This window comes from Panthera pardus, unplaced genomic scaffold, assembly GCF_024362965.1.
Source record: "Panthera pardus isolate Hobbes unplaced genomic scaffold, ASM2436296v1 HiC_scaffold_17, whole genome shotgun sequence".
Taxonomy (NCBI): domain Eukaryota; kingdom Metazoa; phylum Chordata; class Mammalia; order Carnivora; family Felidae; genus Panthera; species Panthera pardus.
In genome coordinates this window covers 100,664,331-100,689,559 of record NW_026526732.1, presented here as the reverse complement: position 1 = coordinate 100,689,559, position 25,229 = coordinate 100,664,331, and the positions used below count along the sequence as shown (strand labels likewise).

The 25,229-nt window shown below is 38.6% G+C and overlaps 1 protein-coding gene across 2 annotated transcripts in view; it reads left to right on the top strand.

The window, feature by feature from the left end:
* FBXO9 (F-box protein 9) overlaps window positions 1–24,942 on the top strand; it is a 46,645-nt gene extending 21,703 nt beyond the window's left edge. For both annotated transcript variants that reach the window (XM_019457421.2, XM_053904798.1), the window contains 10 exons: window positions 775–832; window positions 2,196–2,295; window positions 5,470–5,600; window positions 6,336–6,450; window positions 9,126–9,244; window positions 9,461–9,551; window positions 10,687–10,782; window positions 11,111–11,204; window positions 14,433–14,584; window positions 24,333–24,942. In XM_019457421.2, the coding sequence (XP_019312966.1) occupies window positions 775–832; window positions 2,196–2,295; window positions 5,470–5,600; window positions 6,336–6,450; window positions 9,126–9,244; window positions 9,461–9,551; window positions 10,687–10,782; window positions 11,111–11,204; window positions 14,433–14,584; window positions 24,333–24,441 (1,065 nt within the window). In that variant the 3' untranslated portion in view covers window positions 24,442–24,942. The remainder of the gene's footprint in view (window positions 1–774; window positions 833–2,195; window positions 2,296–5,469; window positions 5,601–6,335; window positions 6,451–9,125; window positions 9,245–9,460; window positions 9,552–10,686; window positions 10,783–11,110; window positions 11,205–14,432; window positions 14,585–24,332) is intronic.
* Window positions 24,943–25,229: the final 287 nt, after the last annotated feature.

Genomic DNA, 25,229 nt, shown 5'->3' with positions numbered 1-25,229 from the left:
ATATTTATGAGTCTCTTCTGTTTTGTCCCCCTCCCTGTTTTTTTTTTCTTTTTAATTTTTTTTTTAAACGTTTATTTATTTTTGAGACAGAGACAGAGCATGAACAGGGGAGGGGCAGAGAGAGAGGGAGACACAGAATCCGAAACAGGCTCCAGGCTCTGAGCTGTCAGCACAGAGCCCAATGCGGGGCTCGAACTCACGGACCGTGAGATCATGACCTGAGCCGAAGTCGGACGCTTAACCGACCAAACCACCCAGGTGCCCCAACCCTCCCTGTTTTTATATTATTTTTGTTTCCCTTCCCTTATGTTCATCTGTTTTGTCTCTTAAAGTCCTCATATGAGTGAAGTCGTAGGATATTTGTCTTTCTCTGACTAATTTCGCTTAGCATAATACCCTCCAGTTCCATCCATATATTTGCAAATGGCAAGATTTCCTTCTTTTTGATTGCCGAGTAATACTGCATTGTATATATATACCACATCTTCTTTACCCATTCATCCACTGATGGACATTTGGGCTCTTTCCATTCTTTGGCTGTTGTTGATAGTGCTGCTATAAACATGGGCGTGCCTCTGTCCCTTCGAAACAGCACACCTGTATCCCTTGGATAAGTACCTAGTAGTGCCATTGCTGGGTTCTGGGTAGTTCTATTTTTAGTTTTTGGAGGAACCTCCATACTGTTTTCCAGAGTGGCTGCATCAGCTTGCATTCCCACATGCATACTCATTTTTAATACAGACTTTCAAAAATTGCATTTCACTATTTTTATAGGCTCGAGAACTCTTCCTAAAAGCAGTAGAAGAAGAACAGAATGGAGCTCTCTATGAAGGTAAAACTCAGGGCCCAGGATCATATGGTCATGACATTTCTGAATAACAGCTCTTATTGACCAATTCTTTTTTTAACTAGACTATATTTGGTATATAAACATCAGTCACCTTATATTTGAAATTGTTTTTTAACAAATCAAAACTAAAAATTATATTTCTGTGTAACATTTTCCAGAATATTGCTGTGACACATCATCATATTGGTCTACATTTAGGTTTTACTATTTATTAATTCTTCATTATTAAAGTCTTAAAAATAATTGTTTCTCATTTAAAAACAGGGTATTCTTTTATGGATGAAAATGACTTCAGAGGAGGAGAATATAAAAGATAGTTTCAAGAACCTATCTTCTAATTTACATTTACACAAAGGAATAATTGTCAGCTTTAATTGTCTCTTATTAATCCATTAGAAATGCATAAATAAAGTGATGGGGCATTTTACTGTATTAGGCATGTAAGTAGGCTTCCATTTTGTGAAAGTAAAGCTGATAATTGGGGTGTGGGAAAGATGCTTTGCTTTAATTATTTGAAAATGCCCCAAAAATAACATTTTCAGGATTACTGCATTTTATTTGCACATTTCTTCTAGCGATATTTTTACCCTGAGATATTAAAAGAGCCCAAATGGTGAAAGCCCTCTACAGTCTTCATTAGTTTGTGAGAGTCCCATTTCCACTTAGTGTATAGTAATTCACTCAGAGTGATAGAACACAGCAGAATATATTGAATTGAATAGACTCCATCTAAGGGAAAAAGAGCTGGTAGGCTTTTGAAGTCTCAAGTTCTGTTGGTATAGCTTTGTGGGAGAGATTACTAAGTATTACAGCTCTAAACCACCTGGCCAGGAACTTCATAAAAAAGTAGCTTTTAAAGGTTATTTAGCTAAATAATAGCTTGATTAAAGGAAGTTGGATTTGAAGGTTAAATTCAAAAAAACCTCTTTATTCTACCTAGTAGGAAGCATTTGATTATCCTCAACTCTGCAACCTAGAAAGAAAAGGTTGCTTAAAAGTGTTTTTCTTGGGGCTACAACAATTGCTTTTTCAAAGCCCAAGAAAGACAACCACTTAAGATCACTTCTAACAATGCTTAAGAGGCTGTGGGAAAATGTGGGAAAAAGCGAAGAGTGAATGAAATACAGCATCCTTAAGCCTGTATAATGTGTTAGCTTTAGAAAAAGGAAAGGTTACTTCTGAGTAGTGAGGTTTGGAAATAAGTTTGTTCATTGAACTATTGCATACAGAAAAAAAGGAATTTGGCTCTTTGTAAAGAAAGTTACCAAATTAAACCACAGTTACAGGTAAAGGAAATGACAAAAATGTGCGGTCATAGCTAATTTAGCTTTATTTCTTCTTTTAGCCATCAAGTTTTATCGTAGGGCTATGCAACTTGTACCTGATATAGAGTTCAAGATTACTTATACCCGGTCTCCAGATGGTGATGGCGTTGGAAACAGCTAGTGCGTATATAATTCGATAGACAGTAATACATAGAGTTTGTTAAAGTTAAGCATCTTTGCCCTGTTGACTCTTAACATGATAAGAAGATGGTGGTAATTCTGTTGAATTATATAGTCTTTAGTATAAAGACTTGTTTATACAGTTGTAGAATTTTTTTTAGTTAGGGAAATACTAAGATTAAAATATAGAAATGCACATTTTAGGCAGATATAACGAAGACAAGGTAACAAGAGTTTTTTGTTTTGTTTTTTAAGTAAAACCAGTGATTATTGAAAGTAAATTAAAAGACACATTTCAGCTTTCTGAAACCTGTTTTAAAAAGTCAAACCTATTAAAATGTAACAGGCCAAAGTTGACAAAATGTTAATAATCGTCGAAATTGGGTGATGTGTACACGGGGTTTCATCAAACTAGTCTTTCTCCTTTTTTATATGTTAGAAGCTATACATTTTTTTAAAAAAAGGTTTTTCATTTTATTAAGAAAATGCTGAATTATAACAGGACTTTATTATTCTTTTAAGGTGTCTAGGAGGACATTGAGACTGTAACATTTGCTTAAAAGCACAGGTACAGGAAAGAAACTGTTTCTTTGGACAGATGCCACTTGCAGGAAAGTCATGAAGTGGCATTGATAGTTTTATATGGACAGAGCTCAAGAGAATTTTAAACCAGTACTTTTGAAGCTATTTGCAAAACAATTCTATAAAACTGTTTTTGGCTTAATCCATCATTAAAAGCTTAATTTGCTGAAATGAGAAGGGAGGAGTGTCTGTACCCATTAGAGAATGTCAGGTTTTTGTTTTTTTTTTAACTTGTTTTATTTTTTTATTTTTTAAATTTACATCCAAATTAGTTAGCATCTAGTGCAACAATGATTTCAGGAGTAGATTCCTTAGTGCCCCTTACCCATTTAGCCCATCCCCCCATGCACAACCCCTCCAGTAACCCTCTGTTTGTTCTCCATATTTATAAATCTCTTCTGTTTTGTCCCCCTCCCTGTTTTTATATTCTTTTTGTTTCCCTTCCCTTATGTTCATCTGTTTTACCTCTTAAAGTCCTCATATGAGTGAAGTCATGATTTTTGTCTTTCTCTGACTAATTTCACTTAGCATAATACCCTCCAGTTCCATCCACGTAGTTGCATTTGGCAAGATGTCATTCTTTTTGATTGCCGAGTAATGCTCCATTGTATATATATATATCACATCTTCTTTATCCGTTCATCCATCGATGGACATTTGGGCTCTTTCCATACTTTGGCTATTGTTGATAGTGCTGCTATAAACATGGGGGTGCACGTGTCCCTTTCAAACAGCACACCTGTATCCCTTGGATAAATGCCTAGTAGTGCCATTGCTGGGTCCTGGGTAGTTCTATTTTTAGTTGTTTTTTTTTTTTTTTTTTTTAACGTTTATTTATTTTTGAGACAGAGACAGAGCATGAACAGGGGAGGGTCAGAGAGAGGGAGACACAGAATCTGAAACAGGCTCCAGGCTCTGAGCAGTCAGCACAGAGCCCGACGCGGGGCTTGAACTCATGGACTGCGAGATCATGACCTGAGCTGAAGTCGGACGCTTAACCGACTGAGCCACCCAGGCGCCCCTATTTTTAGTTTTTTGAGGAACCTCCATACTATTTTCCAGAGTGGCTGCACCAGCTTGCATTTCCAGGGAATGTCAGGTTTTTAAAATGAGCAATACACAGGAAAATCATGTTTTGGTAATGATTATTATATTACCTCTGTCATGAAATAATTAAGTTCCCCTTATGGATGATGTACTTATTGCCACTGTTTTTTTAACTGCTTACAGTATTAACACACAGGCTTTGGATATTAAAAACATCCAAATGAAGTCAGTCTTAATTGTGTGTTTGAACTTTGAAGCTAATAGTATATTGTTCACCAAGTGAGAGTTACCAGTGTGAAATAGTTCATATTCAAAATGAGTCATTTGGACTTTTTTAAACCGTCTTTAAACTCAGGTGGTCATTTAGACCTAGCTCTTAGCCAGTTTTATGAATAGATATAGGTACTGTTAAGAAAGGTTGCCTTAAAACATGAAAGAAGCATTTCTTTTCTGTCCCATCCCTTTCTGCAAGCCCATATGCAATGAAGGTTTTTTAAAGATACAGCTGTTCTTTTGTTTTTTTGTTTTCTTACTGATCTAGTAATCCCTGAAAGTCTCTTTCCTGGCTTTGTTTTGGTTTCTTGCCTTCCCTGAAATGTCAGTAGAGAAGCCTTTGAGTCCATCTGGCCTCAACCACACGTGCCTTTGTTGTATTATAATAAACCTTTCCTGGTCTTTTGACTTCACTCTTCCTCTAGGCCTTTTTGTAGTCTGATCACTTTTAAGGTTAATTTCAGCAAAAATGGAAAGCTAGAGGTTTTTTTTTTCTTTTCCCAGAACTCTAAACTGCACATTTGTTTATGTTGGTAGATGATTTGTGGACCCTGCTAAGATTTTTTTAAATTACATATTTTCCTCTCTTAAGGTAGGGTGATAAGGCACATCTGTTACAAAACCCTTGGTAAGTAAGTACCACAGATGACATCTGTATGTTTGATTTTTATCCAGTTAGAATGGAGTATAGTCATACTAGTATGGAATATATTTACACAAGTTTTTTAAAATCATTTGAAATGATCTTTTTCACTAATTCAAGAAATCTCTACAATAAAATGGACTAAATGTCAGTAATTGTATCCCAAATTCTAGTTCTTTTTTTTTTTCTTTTTATTTATTTATTTTGAGAGAGAGATGGAGACAGCATGAGTTGGGGAGGGGCAGAGAGAGAGGGAGACAGAGAATCCCAAGCAGCCTCTGCACTGTCAGAGCAGAGCCCATCATGGGCTCGAACTCACGAAACTGTGAGACCATGACTTGAGCTGAAACCAAGCAGACGTTTAGCCGACTGAGCCACCCATGCACGCCCCTGCCCTTCTGAATTCTAGTTCTTCCTGGGTGAGAATGAAAATTGCTTTTTCCTTCAAAAGACTGGGTATGATACTCCTTTGCAAGGCAGAATAAACTTTTTTCAAATCAAAAAAGTAAAGATAGTTTACTTTTAGATGACTTTTTCTGAAGCAGATTTTAAAACTACTATGAAAACTCAGTTTCTGAGCTCTGTTGTGGACTGAGGCACTTAGTTTATTCACCTCCCTCCTTTTTCAGCATGGAAGATAATGATGACGACAGCAAGATGGCAGACCTCTTGTCCTGCTTCCAGCAGCAGCTCACGTTTCAGGAGTCTGTGCTCAAACTGTGCCAGCCTGAGCTGGAGAGCAGTCAGACTCACATATCAGGTATGAGTTCAAGGTTGTTAGAACTCGGCGAGGCACACTTTCACCAGAGATTTAAGGTTTCCTGACTTACAAGGTCAGATAACTTGCCAGGTAATTGCTTTAGTTCAAGATATGTTGGGAGAGCTAGTTACAATTACTGTTTGCAAAACCTCAAGTAGAAAGCAGTTTGTAGCACAATTCAAGGAGGTCCAACTTGGTTCAGTGAAGATCTAAGAGGGTGTTGAAGCAGTCCAAGAAAATTAGAGGAATATTGGTGTCACCAGGCATTTTAGCCTGAGATAGGCACATGTTCAAAAATGAATGTTTTTCTTTTCATATGTTAAATGTTATTTAATTAGTTATGGGATTTTCCAGATTCAAGGAGATGAAAATAAGTTTTTAGTGTTAGCGAATGGAATATGGATTTTATGTGTGTGTGTGTGTGTGTGTGTGTGTGTGTATCAGACTATTTTTCTAACACTTGTATTTTAATATATCTTGGTGGTAAAATGATCCTTTGAGGGAAAGGGTGCTCTATAAAGGTGACTTCTGATTCGCTCTATAGTGAAAAAAACAAAGATTTGTGTCTTGATGTTAGAAACCATTATTACTTTTGGATAATTAAATACACGCGTGCACAGCTCTGAGCAGTACTAAGGGTGTGATTCACAAATGTGTGGGAGTACGGAGAGCTACCTGCACCGAGAATGAGATGGTAAAATAACAGAGTCGCCGAACGGTTGGTTTCTTTTGCAGTGCTGCCAATGGAGGTCCTGATGTACATCTTCCGATGGGTGGTGTCTAGTGACTTGGATCTCAGATCATTAGAGCAGCTGTCACAGGTGTGCAGAGGATTCTATATCTGTGCCAGGTACTTCACCTGTTTTAAAACAACTTGGGCAGTGGTGAAAAAAAATTATGGTCTTTTGCTGGTTTTGATAAAAAACTTGATTGATGTTCTGGGTAAAAATTTAGAATGAACAGTTTGGCCTAAGTTGTATTTGTGTGATTTTCTCAAACCACTTAGCATTTAAAGGTAGAATGCACTAGGTTTCCAGAGTATAGACTATTACGTAGAACAGAGGTAGTCACACACATTACTTCTACAGGGTAGTTTGCATGCTAGTCTCGCTGATTTGGAAAAGAAATTGCACTAGAAAAATAAACTCAAGTCATTTTCAGAATAACTCTAAACCCATTAAGTGATAATGATTTAGGGGTACCTGGGTGGCTCAGTTGGTTGAATGTCTGACTTTGACTCAGGTCATGATCTTGTAGTTCACAGGTTCGAGTCCTGTGTCAGGCTATGTTCTGACAGCTCAGTCTGGAGCCTGCTTTGGATTCTGTGTCTCCCTCTCTCTGCACCTCCCCTGCTGGCTCTCTCTCTCTCTCTCTCTCTCAAAAATAAATAAAAAAATTAAAAAAATTTTTTTTTAAGTAATGATTTAAACTTAGATTGCACTAGAACTTTCTTTTGGCCCATTAAAAGTTATTCTATACTTTTATTTTTTAATGTTTATTAATTTTGAGGTGGGGGAGGGGCAGACAGGGAGAGAGAGAATCCCAAGCAGGCTCCACTCTGTGATGCTATGTGGGACTCCATCTCATGATGTTGAGATCATGACCCAAGCCAATATTGAGAGTCTGATGCTCACCGGCTCCACCCTGAACATGGAGACTGTTTGGAATTCTCTCTCTCCTTCTCTCCCTCTGCCACTCCCCTTCGCGCAGTCTCTCTTCTCAAAATAAATAATTAACATTAAAAAAAAAAGAAGAATCGGACGCTCAATGTACTGAGCCACCAGGCACCCCCATCCTATACTTTTAAAATATTGCTACATAAAGAATAATCCTAGCTTAGTATAAAATTATTTGAGATTGGTCATCTTTCATGGATATCTTACATAAAAATACATACTTTGTCCTTAGCATCTAGAAGTTTTTTATAACTTCTTAAACTTTATTATTTTTTAACAACCTAATTTCATTTGGAGTCTTGTATTTTGGGTAAAATATTTGAATTGCCTGATGCCTTTGTTTTTTGGTGATTCTGTGTGCTATTCCATTTAACAAATTCTTATTAAACAAGTAGATTTCAGTTTTGAAATTGGAGTCTCTAGAACTGTTAATCTATTAACTTTTTTAAAAATTATATTATAGGGGCACCTGGTTGGCTCAGTCTGTTAAGCATCCAACTTCAGCTCAGGTCATGATCTCACAGTTCGTGGGTTCGAGCCCCATATGGGGCCCTGTGCTGGCAGCTTGGAGCCTGGAGCCTGCCTTGGATTCTGTGTCTCCCTCTCTCCCTGCCTCTCCCATACGTATTGTCGCTCTCTCTCTCAAAAATAAATAAACATTAAAAAAATTATAAAGGGAATTTTCAGGGATAAAACTTCTGTGTGTTTTCATAAAATAAAAATAATCATAAAAAGAAAAAATTGGGGAGGTAGTTAATCCTTTTTTGCAGCCCGGCTCAGATACAAGTGGTTTTTTACATCTTTAAAACTGAATATTTCAAGTTACAGATAGAGTTAAAAGTATTTTGAGCTGTATCGGAATCCTGTCGATATTCAGTATATCTTTTGCTTAGTTTTTCTACACTAACCCCATAACAGTCTTGTTGGTGCTGCCTTAAAAGTAGACCTCCAGTCTGACCATTTCACCCTTCTCCAAGTACCCTTCTTGGTCAGCCACAGTTATACCTGGTCTGAGTTACGGCAGTGGCCTGCTTCCACTGTGACACCCCTAGAGCATATTTTCCAGACTACCAGAGTGATCTTTTAAAAGCATAAGTCTGGGCGCCTGGGTGGCTCAGTTGATTAAGCATCCAACTCTTGGTTACAGCTAGGGTCATGATCTCACGGGTTGTGACTTTGAGCCCCACATCAGGCTCTGCACTGACAGTGTGGAGCCTGCTAGTGCTTCTCTCTCTCCCCCATCTCTCTGCCCCCTGCCCATGCTTTCTCTCTCTCAAAATAAATAAACTTAAATTGGAAAAAAACCCCAAAACCCGGTAAAAGCATTAAATCATACTCAGAGCTCTTCAGTGGCATCTGTCTCACCTAAATAGCCTGCAAGCTGTTACCTCCCCTGCCCTTGACTGCCTCTCTAATCATGTAGTCTGTTAACCTTGCTTAGTTTGCTGCAACCTCATGGTCCTTGTTGAGTGTGCCAGTCACACTCCTACCCAAGGGCCTTGCACTTGCTATGGCTTCTGCCCAGGGTTCTTTCCCGGCCACTATATCTGAAATTGTCTCTATTTCCCCACTGCATTTCTTGTCTGTTTACCCTGCGTCATTTTTTCTTACACTGGGCACACTACCTGAAACTTTTCTGTTTTCTTAGTTTTGTTTGCTTTCCCACCAATAAACCAGCAGGGCCTTAGCCATGTCTATCAGTCTATCTCCAGAACCCAGACAGTGACTTGTAGGAGCTCAACAAGTTCTTGCTGAATAGAAGATGATTGCTAGTAGCAGAGATATTTCTTGTATCTGCATAGATGGACTTAGCCTTTTTTATAAATTGATGTTATGTTTTATCACCTAGAGACCCTGAAATATGGCGTTTGGCCTGCTTGAAAGTTTGGGGCAGAAGCTGTGTTAAACTTGTTCCATACACATCCTGGAGAGAGATGTTTTTAGAAAGGCCCCGTGTCCGGTTTGATGGTAAGTTGAACTCTTTAGAACTGAGAAGAAATAGTGGTCTGTCCTGCTGATTTTGATAAATACATAGTCTTCATTTTCTGTAACAGACGTTAGTCCTCTGATCATATTTAAAGGAAACCACAGTAAAATTAAAACTAGAAACATGTTATGTGCTTGTAACTATAAAATTTTTGTTTGTGTTCCTACTTAAAAAAAAAACAACTTTCTTTTTTATAGGAGTGTATATCAGCAAAACGACATATATTCGTCAAGGGGAACAGTCTCTTGATGGTTTCTATAGAGCCTGGCACCAAGTGGAATATTACAGGTACAACTGTAGTAAACTGAGTGAGTGAAAAATTCTCTCTCTCCAAGTATTAGTTCATTAGTAGGAAGCTGTTCTCTGTGGCTTTTGCATTTATCTATAGAATGACCCTCAGTATTTTTATCCAGTATTATAATAGGACCTGCACTTGAAGAACTAATAGGTTAATGCACATGATTTAATTCCTCCTAGCCTCTAAATCTAAGAATCGTTTTATGTTTTTCTTTTCTTAAATTTTTTAAAGTTTATTCATTTATTTTGAGAGAGACAGAGACAGTGTTGGGGGGAGAGAGAGAGAGAGACAGACAGACAGACAGACAGACAGACAGACAATCTCAAGCAGACTCTACACAGCACAGAGCCCGATGTGGAGCTTGAACTCAAGAAACCGTGAGATCATGACCTGAGCTGAAATCAAGAGTCAGGCACTTAACGGACTGAGCTACCCAGGTGCCCCAGAATTGTTTTATGTTCTAGAGTTCTTGTTTTTTGCTTTTGGTGTACTCATTCATTTGCCTTTTCACATAGCTTTTGCTATTATTCATCTTTACTATCCATCAGATGTTATCATCATTGAGAAATAAGTAGACATGGGACACCTGGGTGACTCAGTTGGTTAACCGTCCGACTTTAGCCCAGGTCATGATCTCGTGGTTCATGAGTTTGAGCCTCACATCGAGCTCTCTGCTGTCAGTGCAGAGCCTGCTTTGGATCCTCTGTCCCCCTCTCTCTCTCTGTCCCCCACCTCGCACTATCTCACTCTCTTAAAAATAAATAAACATAAAAAAGAGGAATAAGTAGACCTGTTAACTACTGTGTATTATCATTAGAGCTCACTTTTTATATTAATTAGTGCTTTAGGAAAAGTGCTTTAATAGAGGAATATTTTTATTCAGGAGTAAAACTGAAAGTTAAACAGTTCCCTCTGAGAAAGATAATAAAATGCCTTCACTTCTATTGTGCTGGCCTCACAGGTTGTCAATAGTGTTTGTTTTAATGATGTTTTGTCAGTTTTTGACCCATGGTATTTCTGTTTTGATTTCACAGCAGAGAACAGGTTTAGGGCTAGAAAACAAGGACATGTTTTATACTTTGTGTGTGTGTGGTGTTTTTTGGTGTTCTTTTTCTTTTTACACAGGTACATAAGGTTCTTCCCTGATGGCCACATGATGATGTTGACAACCCCTGAGGAGCCTCAGTCCATTGTTCCTCGTTTAAGAACTAGGAATACCAGGTAGTATTTTTCTGTAGTTCTCTATCCAGCCCACATTTTATATGGATACCTGCAGGTTAATGTCATCCAGTGCTTCCTTAAGTTAGTACTGCATGATTAAAACAGCACTCCGCAAGAGCCCTTGTGAACAATACTAATTCCTGGGCATCGCTCTAGAGAGGACAGTTCAGTAGGTCTTTGGAACCTTACCAAACTAGCTTTATTCACATCCTAGTTGATTCTTCTCGGGCAAGTTGAGTAACTACTATTGTAATATATTACTTCCTAGGTTATTTAAATACATACAATAACTGATTAATGGACTTAACTTGTATTTTTTAATTTTTAGAACTGATGCAATTCTACTGGGTCATTACCGCTTGTCACAAGATACAGACAATCAGACCAAAGTATTTGCTGTGATAACTAAGAAAAAAGAAGAAGTGAGTATACAAGGTGGAATTGGCAGTTCTCTCTTCATTTCAGTACCCTACTCATTTAAGAATTCTTGATTAGAAAGGATAACAAAATTGTGTTTTATAATTTATACGTTTCACAAAATGTATGTTGACTTATAGCATCTCTTTAAACAGAGCTGGAAGGTTTTCTAAAATGTGGGGTATTTTGAATTATGGATTCGCTTGTTTTTCTCTAAATGATTTCTTGTTCTAGTCCAGGCTTTTTACACATGAAAATGTAAACCCAAAATATCCTATGAAATAACTAGTAAAATCATACCTGAATATGTTTTTAGCTGTTCTCATTTTGAATCATAAGGGATTTTGTTCTTAAGTTAGCTCACACAGATGATTCTTTCTCAAGGATACGTTTACAGAGAATTCAATTTTTTAAGTTTATTTATTTTGAGAGACAGAGAACATGAGCAGGGGACGGGCAGAGAGAGGGAGAGGAGGAGCATCCCAAGAAGGCTCCTCACTGTCGGCGCAGAGCCTGTTGCGGTGCTCAAACTCATGAACCATAAGATTGTGACCAGAGCCAAAATCAAAAGTTGGATGCGAAACTATCTCAGCCACCCAGGAACCCCGAGAATCAATCAGTTTATACTGGAAATAAGCTAAAGATAATTTCCTTCTTCCTGTGGTTTTTTTTTTGTTTTGTTTTGTTTTTGTTCTTTTAATGTTTATTTATTTATTTATTTATTTTTTTTAATATATGAAATTTACTGTCAGATTGGTTTCCATACAACACCCAGTGCTCATCCCAAAAGGTGCCCTCCTCAATACCCATCCCCCACCCTCCCCTCCCTCCCACCCCCCATCAACCCTCAGTTTGTTCTCAGTTTTTAACAGTCTCTTATGCTTTGGCTCTCTCCCACTCTAAACTCTTTTTTTTTTTTTTTTCCTTTCTCTCCCCCATGGGTTTCTGTTACGTTTCTCAGGATCCACATAAGAGTGAAACCATATGGTATCTGTCTTTCTCTGTATGGCTTATTTCACTTAGCATCACACTCTCCAGTTCCATCCACGTTGCTACAAAAGGCCATATTTCATTCTTTCTCATTGCCACGTAGTATTCCATTGTGTATATAAACCACAATTTCTTTATCCATTTATCAGTTGATGGACATTTAGGCTCTTTCCATAATTTGGCTATTGTTGAGAGTGCTGCTATAAACATTGGGGTACAAGTGCCCCTATGCATCAGTACTCCTGTATCCCTTGGATAAATTCCTAGCAGTGCTATTGCTGGGTCATAGGGTAGGTCTATTTTTAATTTTCTGAGGAACCTCCACACTGCTTTCCAGAGCGGCTGCACCAATTTGCATTCCCACCAACAGTGCAAGAGGGTTCCCATTTCTCCACATCCTCTCCAGCATCTATAGTGTCCTGATTTGTTCATTTTGGCCACTCTGACTGGCGTGAGGTGATATCTGAGTGTGGTTTTGATTTGTATTTCCCTGATAAGGAGCAACGTTGAACATCTTTTCATGTGCCTGTTGGCCATCCGGATGTCTTCTTTAGAGAAGTGTCTATTCATGTTTTCTGCCCATTTCTTCACTGGGTTGTTTTTCGGGTGTGGAGTTTGGTGAGCTCTTTATAGATTTTGGATACTAACCCTTTGTCCGATATGTCATTTGCAAATATCTTTTCCCATTCCGTTAGTTGCCTTTTAGTTTTGTTGGTTGTTTCCTTGGCTGTGCAGAAGCTTTTTATCTTCATAAGGTCCCAGTAATTCACTTTTGCTTTTAATTCCCTTGCCTTTGGGGATGTGTCGAGTAAGAGATTGCTACGGCTGAGGTCAGAGAGGTCTTTTCCTGCTTTCTCCTCTAAGGTTTTGATGGTTTCCTGTCTCACATTCAGGTCCTTTATCCATTTTGAGTTTATTTTTGTGAATGGTGTGAGAAAGTGGTCTAGTTTCAACCTTCTGCATGTTGCTGTCCAGTTCTCCCAGCACCATTTGTGAAAGAGACTGTCTTTTTTCCATTGGATGTTCTTTCCTGCTTTGTCAAAGATGAGTTGGCCATACGTTTGTGGGTCTAGTTCTGGGGTTTCTATTCTATTCCATTGGTCTATGTGTCTGTTTTTGTGCCATCTTCCTGTGTTTATATAAGGAAAAAAATGCCAAGCAAATGTGACTATTGAATTATTACATTCCAGATTACTTTTAACTGTCTTTAATACATTGAGGGCCTAATTTTTTTCACAACTTTTCTCCATATGTGTTTTTCAGTCCTGGTTTTAAAAATGTATGCCCAAGGAGTCCATACACCTGAGTAGTCGGTTGTGACGTAGTTGGAATAAAGACTTGCCTAATGCTTTTATAATTAATGTAGTTTTTGAACATTTTCCTCCCATCAGATCCTCCTCTCTTCCTTGGCATCATGTGTTGAGATAGTTAGGGCAGGGTTTCATCGGAGTCCCTTCACCTTGTGGCCATCTGTTGCCGGCTTCTCTGCCTGCCTCAGGTAGGCTACAGGAATCTGGGCAGCAGTCTGAGGGGCAGAGGTGGCTGCTATGGTTGTGATGTTGGCCATGAGCTTCCTAAGGTCAAAATGTGAGGCCCTTGTTATTTAGGTTTTATCTAATAAAAGAGTTTAGGAACTGCCTACATTGAGTTCCAATTTTCTCTTCAGAATATGATACACTGAAACCATGTATAGTGATGGCATTCTTGTGTCATTAGCAATAGTATTTGCAAAAGTGTGATTCTAATGAACCTTGTCCACATCTATTTCTTCATTGACTTACCACAAAAGTTAAGTTCTACTCTATGCTTTTTCTACATCTTTCACCAGTTCATCCCTTTGCCTCCTTAAAAATTGTGTTTTCAGTAGAAAGAAGTACTGGGCTTACATGTAGAAGATAGCAGTTTTCATTTCCAACGCTGCAACTGCTGTGTAATTTTGATTAACTTGTTTGACCTCCCTAGGTCTTCATTCTTTTAGCCATTAACTAGCAATGTACAATCATATTTAACACTTGGGGTTACTGTGATGATTAACTAAGTCGATGATAGAAAACCTTACTTTAGAGTGCTTTAACATTTGTCAGAGCGCTCATACACATTCTTATTTGATACTCAGGACACCTCTGCTCTGTGCAGATGCCATGTTACTTTTAGCATCACTCTTGCATAATGTATTCCTATGATATTTCTACGTGTCAGTGAGTTGAGGTTTCATTATGGCTTACATACTTTTTCTTTTACAGAAACCACTTGACTATAAATACAGATACTTCCGTCGTGTCCCCGTACCAGAAGCAGATCAGAGTTTTCATGTGGGGCTACAGCTGTGTTCCAGTGGCCACCAGAGGTTCAACAAACTCATCTGGATACATCATTCTTGTCATGTTACATACAAGTAGGTGAATGTGATACAAATACTAGAGTTACACAATAAATGTGTACTTCATGTCAGGCTTAGAAAACCCTCACATAGCTTTCAAGTTCCTCCAGAGTTGACATTACATTGTAAAACAGCATTACGTTACAGAGTGTTACGTGCTCCCATAGATGCGCTCAAGTCTGTTGTACTTACCTAGAGAACTCTCAGTGTGGTAGTTAGTGCTGCTGGTTCAAGCTGGTCATGTTCTTCCGTTTTCTGGGTGGGGGTCACCTGCCCAGAAAATGACAGTCTTTTCTATGGCAGTGTTATTCTGTCAGGCATTCAAAAACCAAAACAACAACTGCAAACCAAGAAACTTGCTGAAAGGAGATAAACTGAGAGTGGACCAGGAGGCGGAGCTCTTTCCATTGCCCCTGGGAATGGGAACCGGTGCCGCCACTTTGGAAGTGAAAGTCGAGCTCCTCAAGCAGAATGGTACTCAGTCACTCAAAGCCATCCGTGCATTACTTACTCGTTGACTTACTCAAGGCACTTTTAAAACACTAGATCTGTTTTCTTCCCCTGGGTTTCAGTCTTACCATTTTTTTTACTTATTTCCATTGTGTTTATTCTCAGGGATTATACACTGATTTTAATAAAATGGTAGGTAGAAGAGTAATAAGTCTTCTAAAAAGATCTGTGTTCGAAAGCCAAAACTATCAGGTCATTCCTAATTTAAAGCTCTTCATGTTAGGATTACCTGTGTGAAATAGTTAATGAGCAGAAGAATGTGTGTGAGAAAGGAGCAGTACAGAGATAAGAGAAAGAGCAATTTGTGTGGATGTTGAGGTTCACTGTTGCTAGGTTTAAAGGAATATTGGTGTGTGGTCGAGGGTTCTCCGTTCCAAAATTGAATCCAGAATTCTCAGAGACAAGTTTTGAGGTCATCTCCTATTAACCTACCTCATAGCCTTGAGTTTTCACAGGGTCGAAAACTTTCTGCGTCTTTTTCCCACCTTACAAGGAACTTTCCCCCCACTCATATGAAAGGTCCTGAGAACTAAGAAAGCATTTTTCTTTCTTTTAATTCTTACCTACCAGTCCTATACCTCCTCTTTTGCTTCACTTAGTAAAATTGTGCAGTGGAATTTTTTTTTTCTTTTTAAAGAAAGATACCAAACCCAGAGTAAAACCAAACAAATAGCATCACGTTTTAGGAGAAAAAGGACATGATAGGTGTCATCTATAACTGCTAATGATAACATTGATTTCCTTACAGTATTTATAAAGTCACTTGAATTTTCAGCCTTTGTTTATTTCTCACCTTTTTGGAGACAAATAAAAGGCTATAGTAGTTTAACTTGTCACCTGCTTCTTCTCCCTCTGAACTGTGATCATGCTGTTGATCATGCAAATATTTAAGTCATTAAATTCTATTATAGGACTATAATTCTTTATAAATTACATTTTAACAAGATCCTTAAAATGTCTATAGTCTTTAACTTAGAATTTCTATTCTTAGAAATTTGTTCAAAGGATATAATAAAAAAATATCATATTATTTTTAATTACCAAACAGTGAAAACAACCTAAATCTCCAAAAAAAGGGGATTGTTATTAAGTAAATTGTGATATAGGCAGACAGTGAAATATTACACAGGAACTAAAAATGACTTCTGAAGTGTATTTATTGATAGGAGGAAATGCATATGTCAGAATGTTAAATTAGAAGCAGGATTACTAACAGTATGATCTCAATAGAAAAGCTCAATAGACAGGTTAAGGTCCTTGGAAGGAAGTACAGTTGACCCTTGAACAACATGGGTTTGAGCTGCATGAATCCACTTATATGTGGATTTTTTTCAATAAATAGAGTACTTTAAATGTATTTTTCTTATGATTTTCTTAATAACTTTGCCTCTTCTCTAGCTTACTTTATTGTAAGATTATAGTATATAATGCATATAGCATACATAATATGTATTAATCGACTGTTTGTAACTGGAAAGGTTTCGAGTCAGCAGTAGGTCATTAATAGTTCTGTTTTGGGGGACTCAAAAGTTATATGCAGATTTTTGACTGTGTGGGAGGTTGGCACCCTTAACCCTGCGTTGTTCAAGGGTCAACTGTAATTCATATGCTATGTCTAGGTGATGGAATTATGAGTGATTTTTCTTTGTACTTTTCTAAATTTGTCAGTTAAAAAAAATTTTTTTTAATATTTATTTATTTTGGAGAGAGAAAGAGGAGGGGAGGGGCAGAGAGAGAAGGAGACACAGAATCTGAAGCAGGCTCCAGGCTCTAAGCTGTCAGCACAGAGCCCGACATGGGGCTTGAACTCACAAACCGTGAGATCATGACCTGAGCTGTGAAGTTGGCTGCTTAACTGAGCCACACAGGTGCCCCTAAATTTATCAATTTTTTAATAATATGCCTATTAAATAACCAAGTAAATTTTAAAGATTTAATTGGCTTTATTGAAAGATTCATGAATGGGGAGCTCTGAGGAGTTGTACAAAATGGAAGGTTTTATAGGAGAGCCAAGCAAGAAGGTTATTAACAAAAGAAAAGGATTGTTTCAAGCAAGGACACTTTCCCTTAGAGGGAAAAGCCAGGTGTCTTATGCAGACTACCTCATCTTACTTTGGGGATTGCAGAGGGCCCATGTGGCAGACTCCTTGGTACCATCAGAAAATTCCTGACTGACCAGTTAAGACTACATTTCTGAGGGAGGTGGAAACTGCAGTTAAATTACGTATTAAGCCCCAGTTTGGGAGCTCATTCTGATGATGCCATTTTGGACCTGTGGTTTTCTTAATAGTTCCCCCTTTAACAGTTCCCCCTTTTGATCAGACTCTCAGCTTAACTGAGAGATGTGATAAAAATTTAAGGCATTAGCACCAACTGTCAATTACCATTCTGTACTTCTCACAGCTTTTGTAGATCCTTTGTGTGGTACCTATAGCTCCTGATTCTTTTCCTTAATCTCTGTGATGTTGCTAGGTCACAGCTTCAGGTTCACATTCCAGTCTTAGGAGATCATTTGCTTGCTGATCAGTGGCTGTGAACATACATTCAAAGATTTTGAGAGAAGATAATGCATCAAAGGGATTATTACTATAAGGATAATACCCAATAGTGGGAGTATACTTTAGAGCCATGGTCTCCAAGACTCAAACCAAGAAAAAACAAGTCAAAGACCCTGCTGAAGGAGTCATCTTTTTAAGCCCAGGGGCTTGCTCAGTGATCTTATATAATTGAGTTTTAACTTCCCCCTAAGTGTTCTTAATCCAGTCACAGTGGGTGGTGTTGGCCACAACACAAGATGTTCAGCTAAAAGATAATCAAGGACAATTTTGGCTAGAGAGTCTAAGGATCTCTGTTGTGCTACTGCTTTAGCAGCAGATTTTGCAATACTTTTGAGAATTAAGAAGTTCTTGATCATAGCCTCATTTATATTTATCCCTAACCAAGAAAATAGGGACCTGTGAAAAGGAGTGAATCTGAATCATGAATGTCTCTTCATAGGTCTTCTTTAATTCAACAGTGTAAATTTAGAGAAATTCCAGAGGTTATACACCCCATCTCCCTTAGCAATGGCCTAGGAGATACAGATGAGGGTGTTAACTTTCCAGGCCAATGCCAGAGTGAAGGAAAGGCGAAGAGGAGAAAGGCGTTTACGTTTAGTTAGCATATGAGGTGTTGATCCATCATCTGGGAAGGAAGGAGTCTACCTTGATGTCAGCTACGTCTTTTCCTTGTCAATTTGATACAGAGATCTCCAGCATCTGTACAGGACCAGGTGTCAGGTGGAGCCTTCTCTAATTGTGTGATGTGTACGCAGGGCTTAATACTTTTTAGTTTTGGAGCAGGGTCAGTGGTCAGGAGCATCTGGTACTCCTGGTAAGGTCCTTTTCCAGTGGGGCTGGAGGGTTGTTTTCCTCTGACGTTTATGTAGTCACCAAGCTCTAAACTGTGATCAACAGGTTTCTCTGAACTGGGATCCAGAAGCTTCTTGAACCTTTTGATGTCAGGCTTGAACACAAGACATTAGAGACTTGTAGTAGCTGGTTATATGAGCATGAGACAACAGGGGTTCAGCAGAAGGTTGTGTACTAATAGAATTCCAAGAAGTTTGTAAGGTTTCATTAAGAATTCCAAGAAGTTTGTAGGGTTTTCATTAAGGCTCCTATGATTAGTCAGGTGAAATGGCTGCTTTGATCACTGGAGATGAAGTGGAAGGTATACCCCAAATGGGAAACACATTTTTTAATGTTACTTATTTTTTCCTGCGAGGGCATCTGTCTTACAGCAGTCATGACCCATCTAGAAACCACCCATATAATAACAAAAACACATTTCTTGATAACCCATTCTAAGTGGCAACTGAATGAAGTCCAGCTGCAAGTATTCTGAGTCCAGAGGGTGGAGGTTTAAGGCTTCTGGGAACAAAAGTAGATTTTTGGGAGGAGGGGAGTGGTGGTGACCAGTCAGGTCAAATATTGCTGATAAACATCTATAAAATTACAAAACCAGTCTATCAATGTCTGTTTATAATTTGAGTCTTTTTAAATGTCCTGTGGTAGGAATGCAACAATTGAAAAATGGGATTTGTGGGGCACCTGGGTGGTGCAGTCAGGTAAGTGTCCAACTCTTGATCTCGGCTCAGGTCATGATCTCACAGTCTGTGGGCTTGAGCCCTGCATCAGGCTCCGTGCTGACAGCGCAGAGCCTGCTTGGGATTCTGTTTCTTTCTCTCTGCTCCTCCTTCGCTTGTGCTGTCTTCCTCTCAAAATAAATAGATAAACTTAAAAAAAAAAAAAAAATGGGATTTGCCAGGGAGCCAGAAAGAACGAGGCCATCTTGGGTTTCCCATAGCCCAAGTGTTGGTTTCATTTGCAGTCATTGCTTACTCAGCTCCATTTCTCCAGTTTAGAAGCAGGCTGCTGCCATGTCACAAGGACATCAGGATGACAAGAGTCTCGTGATGAGGGGCCATTTTTATGGAAGCAGAGTAGACTTTATCCATATGTGCCACAATTTTACAAACATAGAGAAGGCTTAGTGTTAACTCATTTGACAATGCTTTCCATGTAATTTACATACTAAGTAAGCCTCATTAGTTTAACAGGTCCTTTGGAAGTTTTTCAAAAATTTTTAAAAAGGGTTTTAAAGCACTTGCCTAAATAGGATTACAAATCATTATGAAACTTAATATTTAAAAGGTAAAGACATTTTTGCAACTTATCAAAAGCAGACCAAAGTCCAAGAAAACTTTGTTTTTCTTAACAGAAAGCCAGACTCTAATTTTGCACCATCTTATTTTGGTGTTAAAACTTATTTAGTTTTTATGTAAGGGAGAGAGCATGAGAACAGAGGGGCAGAGGGGGAGAGAGACTCCCAAGCAGGCTCCACACTCAGAGTGGAGCCCGACAGGGGGCTTGATCCCACAAGCCTGGGATCATGACCTGAGCCGAAATCAAGTTGGACACTCAACTGACTGTGCCACCCAGGCACCCCTAAAACTCATTTTTTAAAATAAGTTTTAATCTTAACCAGCTTGACCACACATTAAAATTCTTTTTCAAAGATTCTTTCTGCAAACCTTTTACAAACTTTTTTTTTTTTTAATGTTTTTTATTTATTTTTGAGAGAGAGAGAGAGACATAGCAGGAGCAGGGGAGGGGCAGAGAGAAGAGGAGACACAGAATCCGAAGCAGGCTATAGGCTCTGAGCTGTCAGCACAGAGCCCGACGCGGGGCTTGAACCCATGAACTGTGAGATCATGACCTAAGCCCAAGTTGGACGCTTAACTGACTGAGCTACCCAAGGGCCCCACCACTTCTTTGTACACTTTTTGTCCTTTTTAAAATTTTTTTTCCCTTTAAACAACCAGCTTCATTTTAGGATAAAACTTCTTTTTCCTCAACAAAAAACACATCTCCATTTCTCATACCTTTTGTTACTAAAAACACATCCTACTTTTCCTGGCATATACAGATGTTTCCCTAATTATTTTTAGTGGCTTTAATTACGTATATTAGAATTCTTAACCCTTAAGAAACCTTAATTTCTAGTGAAAACTAAGAAGTGAGCTTAGATTTTTTTAATTTGCATATTTATGAATATATTTTAGAATTTCTATAAGCATGTACCTTTTTAAATTTTTTAATGTAGCATTAGCTTGTTTAAATATCTTTTTGTTTCTCTGTAATAGGAAGCCAAAAGTAGATAAGCCTATGTTTACTAATTGTTTTAGAATTTTCTCTTATTTAGAAATGACCTACATATTTAATGACTTTAACTTATTTAACCTAACTCAGTAAAACTTCAAGGTTTTAGACTATCCAAATAAAAAATAAAAAACTTAGGGAAAATATTGCTGAAAAGCTCATTTGTAAACTTTTGTCTTTATTTTTGAAATATCCTGAATTATGTTTAGATTACCTACAAGAACTTTATTAAACATTAGACATTAAAGTCAGCCATTATCCTAAGCTATTATGTTTTGTGTGGCTACATCTTATAAGAGAGAACGTGAACTTAAAATAGCTAGTAAACTCAAGTAGAGTAAGTTTTATATTTAATGTTGATAACTAAAAACATGTTTGTTTTAATTAAGCCATCAACCATAATCTAGTTTTTGTATCAAATATTTTCCCAAAACCTGTGAACTTAAACATTTGGGTTTCTTTCTGAGTTTCAGACTACCCATCCTTACAGGCACTTGCCTTCAAACCAACTACGTAGAGCTTTTTTAGAAATTCATTTTAGCAATACCATGCGGAGATAGAAAGTAACACATAACACACTTGTAGACACATGTGAACAGACAGGCTCAGGGACTTAGAGCTGGTTTTGAAATTTCTGCTATGAAATCAGTACAGGATTTACTAGTTAATGAAAGTTGGATGTGAGTTTGTTTTTCTGGTAGATGATGAATAGGTTAAGGTTACCCGGTTAGGGGGTAAAGCTTTTTTTTTTTTTTAATATCTGTCTTTGGATATTAAGTTTTGTGCTTGTCCTTGGTAATTAAAATTCCAAAAAATCTTTCTGTTTTATTTTTTTCTTGATAAGAATTATCTCCCTTAAATTTTCATTTTAACGAGATGGACTAAAGAGCTTCTGGAGAAGACCAGGTAGAACATTGAACATTTAGATTTAAAAGGTACAGGGGAAAATGCAAGCTCCTTTTAGAGGAACTTTGGTTTCTTAAGGCCAATAATGTACAAGCTGTTTGAGATAAACAGGGCAAGTTTGGGGATTGCTAGAGGCATAGGTGAACTCATGATTGCCTATAGAGCTACATTTCTGGTTTTATAAAGATTTGTAACATCAGGACCAGTTGCTTTCAGTTCTTCAAAGAATTGGATTGTAATTTAAATGAAATCATAGGTTGCTCCATCTATCCAACTACAGTGCCCTCAATTTGCTTTTTTTTCCCTCTCGGTACATAATTCTAAGTATTTTTGGCAATACTGAACAGCCTCCCTCGGGTATAAGATGGGTCACCAAAGAGAGTGCAGGGGATATCAACTTTCCCAAATCTAGGACCACTCACAGTGATGGCCAAAAGAAAGAACCAACAACCTGTATGTTCCAGGCAGGCAGAAAACCAAGACCAGTTACACAAAACAAGACCAGCAAGGAGGCAATAGCCGTCCCTGGGAGAGAAGGGATCAATAACCAATGGGTCTGGATTTAGAAGGGAAGGGACAGTGTGATTTTATTTCTCTTTAATTGGGCAGACAGATTTGGAAGAGCTGGTTCCAGTAAGAATTTTCACCTTTTTCTGGCTTCTGCCAGTTTTTCTAGGATCACTTTGGCAAGATCTGTATCTGTATCTGCCAGTTTACCCTTGACTGTTTAAAGAATAATGTAGCAGCTTATGAGAAAAATCCCTCAGCTTCATCAACTCTGAGAGAGGTTCACATGAGGGCCCTTCTTTGAAGGTAGATATTGAAGGTAGATAACAGGGAACCTGTAAGGCCATTAACTTGGCAGAATTTTGTTTATGGTTTTATTAGCCTTCTCAGAGTGGAAGAAAAAATTCAGACTAGAGTGAGTACCCAAAGGAAGACAGAGAGGAAGCAGTAGGAGTCATGTCAGTCTTAAAAGTCTTGTTTTAGATAGTTACCTTTTCTGTGTTTAATTTTTCATTAACTTCCTGTGATAAAATCTTTCAGTGAAACTATTTTGGAATTTTAAAACCTTTTGAAAGCCTCTGCATGCCAGAAAACAGGTCTCCCATCCTGTTTAATTTGGAAACCCTTGCTTGCAAGTGTACTTCTTAAATGATCTTATCTAATAGGCATGTTCCCCATACTGGCCATTGTAGTTCTAGGTTGTAATTCCTCTGAGGGCTGGTGGCAGTTTGGTAGGACCCTAGCCACGGAGTTAACCCACATTTGTGTTCAGCTGCCTTTTCGGGCACCCAACCTGATGGTTACCAAGCCAAGTTCCTCAGATACAAAACAAGCTTAGGAGGATTTTGCCATTTTTGCTGGATATCTAAAACTTCTGGGACTAGAGTTCTTAGGGAATAAGCAGGTGTGCTGGAACATGGCACGCTTGACTTATTAGGATTTAAGGATCCCATTAGCTAGGACTTTGGGTTTCTCCAAGTTGAAACAACACCTAAAAGGGATGCACCATGGGGTTGGGAACTGTGTGTTTTACAGTCTACTTTGTTGCCTGGAAGGTTTCTTGAGGTTGGTAGGTGACCTAGTGCCTGTCTAACCTGTTCCATGACCAACTTCTATCCCAGGAGACTTCTTGAGGTGGGGAGCCCTCTAACAGCCTTTAAATGCTCCACCCATACCCACCAATTCGTGCGGCTTTTTGGCCTCCAAGATCCCCACTATTGATAGCCTTTTCTGCACAAAACCATCCTGGCAAACGTGCACCTCAGTGTTTCGGCCTGTAAGAAGGCCCTGTGCACACCACCACCAATTCCTGAGGAACCTTGCTTTTCTACCAGGAAATTGTGGTCTGCAAGGCTAGGGGCTTGGCTCAGGCAGACCCTTCTGCCACCTCAAGCTGACCTGCCCTGTAAAGGAAAACCAGCTAGATGGGGAGCTTGAACATCAACAACAAAAAACTCAGAACTGAGAGGAACTTACCCACAGCCCTGAAAATGGTGAGAAAGGCAGTGAACTCAAAGGGTCACAGGTACCATACCTGTTTCTCATTGTCCCCAAGTGCTGCTGGAAATTCACCTGGGATCCTGTTGCTGCCACCAAATGTGTTAAATGACAAAAATTCAACCAAGTACACTTTAAATGTCTAATTGGCTTTATTTAAATAAGTTACGAATTGGGCAGCATCCCATCTAACAATTAGAGGGGAGGTCGGAGGAGTTGCACAAAATGGAAGGTTTTTGTAGGAGGGTGGGGACAAGAAGGTTATTAACAAAGGAAAAGGCTTGTCCCAGGCAATGCTGCTTTCACTTAGAGGGAAAGAACAGGGAGTCTTCCCATGCAGATTACGTCGTCCTCTGGGGGATGGAGAGGGCCCATGTGGCAGACGCATGGGCGCCCATCATAAAATTCCTGACTGATTTGAAATTGCATTTCGCTTATGTATTAGGCCCTGGTTTGGGAACTCGGTCTAAGTGACACCATTTGGGGCCTGTGGTTTTCTTTTATCATGCCTCTGTTATGTAGAATTTACTGAGATGAATTAAAAATACTAAAATATAAGATAAGCCCTCCCCTATAAAGATGGAAGAATTTTAAATAAGTTGCAACTTCCTTGTAACTGGTGTTTTTGTGCTTTCTTGCAGATCAACTGGTGAGACTGCAGTCACTGCTTTTGAGATTGACAAGATGTACACCCCTTTGTTCTTCGCCAGAGTGAGGAGCTACACTGCTTTCTCGGAGAGGCCTCTCTAGGGCCTCCCGTCCAGTCCTCTGTCACTGTTGCATGAATCAAAGTATATAGAGCAAAAGAGCACCTAAGTTATAAATGTACATATATATATATATGGAATTGGAACTTATTTTACATTGTTAGAGTTCTTTTAAGAAGAGTATAAATTGATTATTTTTTTTATTTAAAGGGATAGTTGATACCTGGGGTATTTTGTTTTGAAATTAAGAAGTTGAGATTACAAGTTGTTTAAGCACATTTATGTTGTGACAAACCTTAAAATGAGCTTTAAATCCTGTTCTTTTTCAAGAGGATTTCTGAGCAGAGCTCTGTCACATAATTCTCTTTCTGCCTGATCATCCCAATATTAATTGCATCAGGGAAGGGCTCCACTGGACCAGCATTTCTTTCACGCATGACATAGTCTCTCTGCACTAAAGGCTCAAAATGTGAAAACTTGTTCTGGATTTGTTTGAAACTGTTTGACCAATAAACATAATAAACATTTCTTTCAAGAAAATGTATTTAGATGGCCTTTTTTAAATGTTGGAATAAAACATAGCCCTGGGTAGCCAGCGAAGGTCTAGGAATCTGCCTCCTTGTATCTGTGGTCTCCGTATGTGGCCACAGATTGTCACTCTCCATACTCCAGCCTCATCTAGGCACCTTACAGATGTGTGACATTGAGAAAGACTGAACTCTGGCCTGGAGCCCTTCAACAAACTCAGCTGGGCACCTTTGTTCCTAAAAGAGCAGCAGATGATCATATCAACCCACGCCCAACTCTGTCCAGAATTAAAGTGGGGAGAGA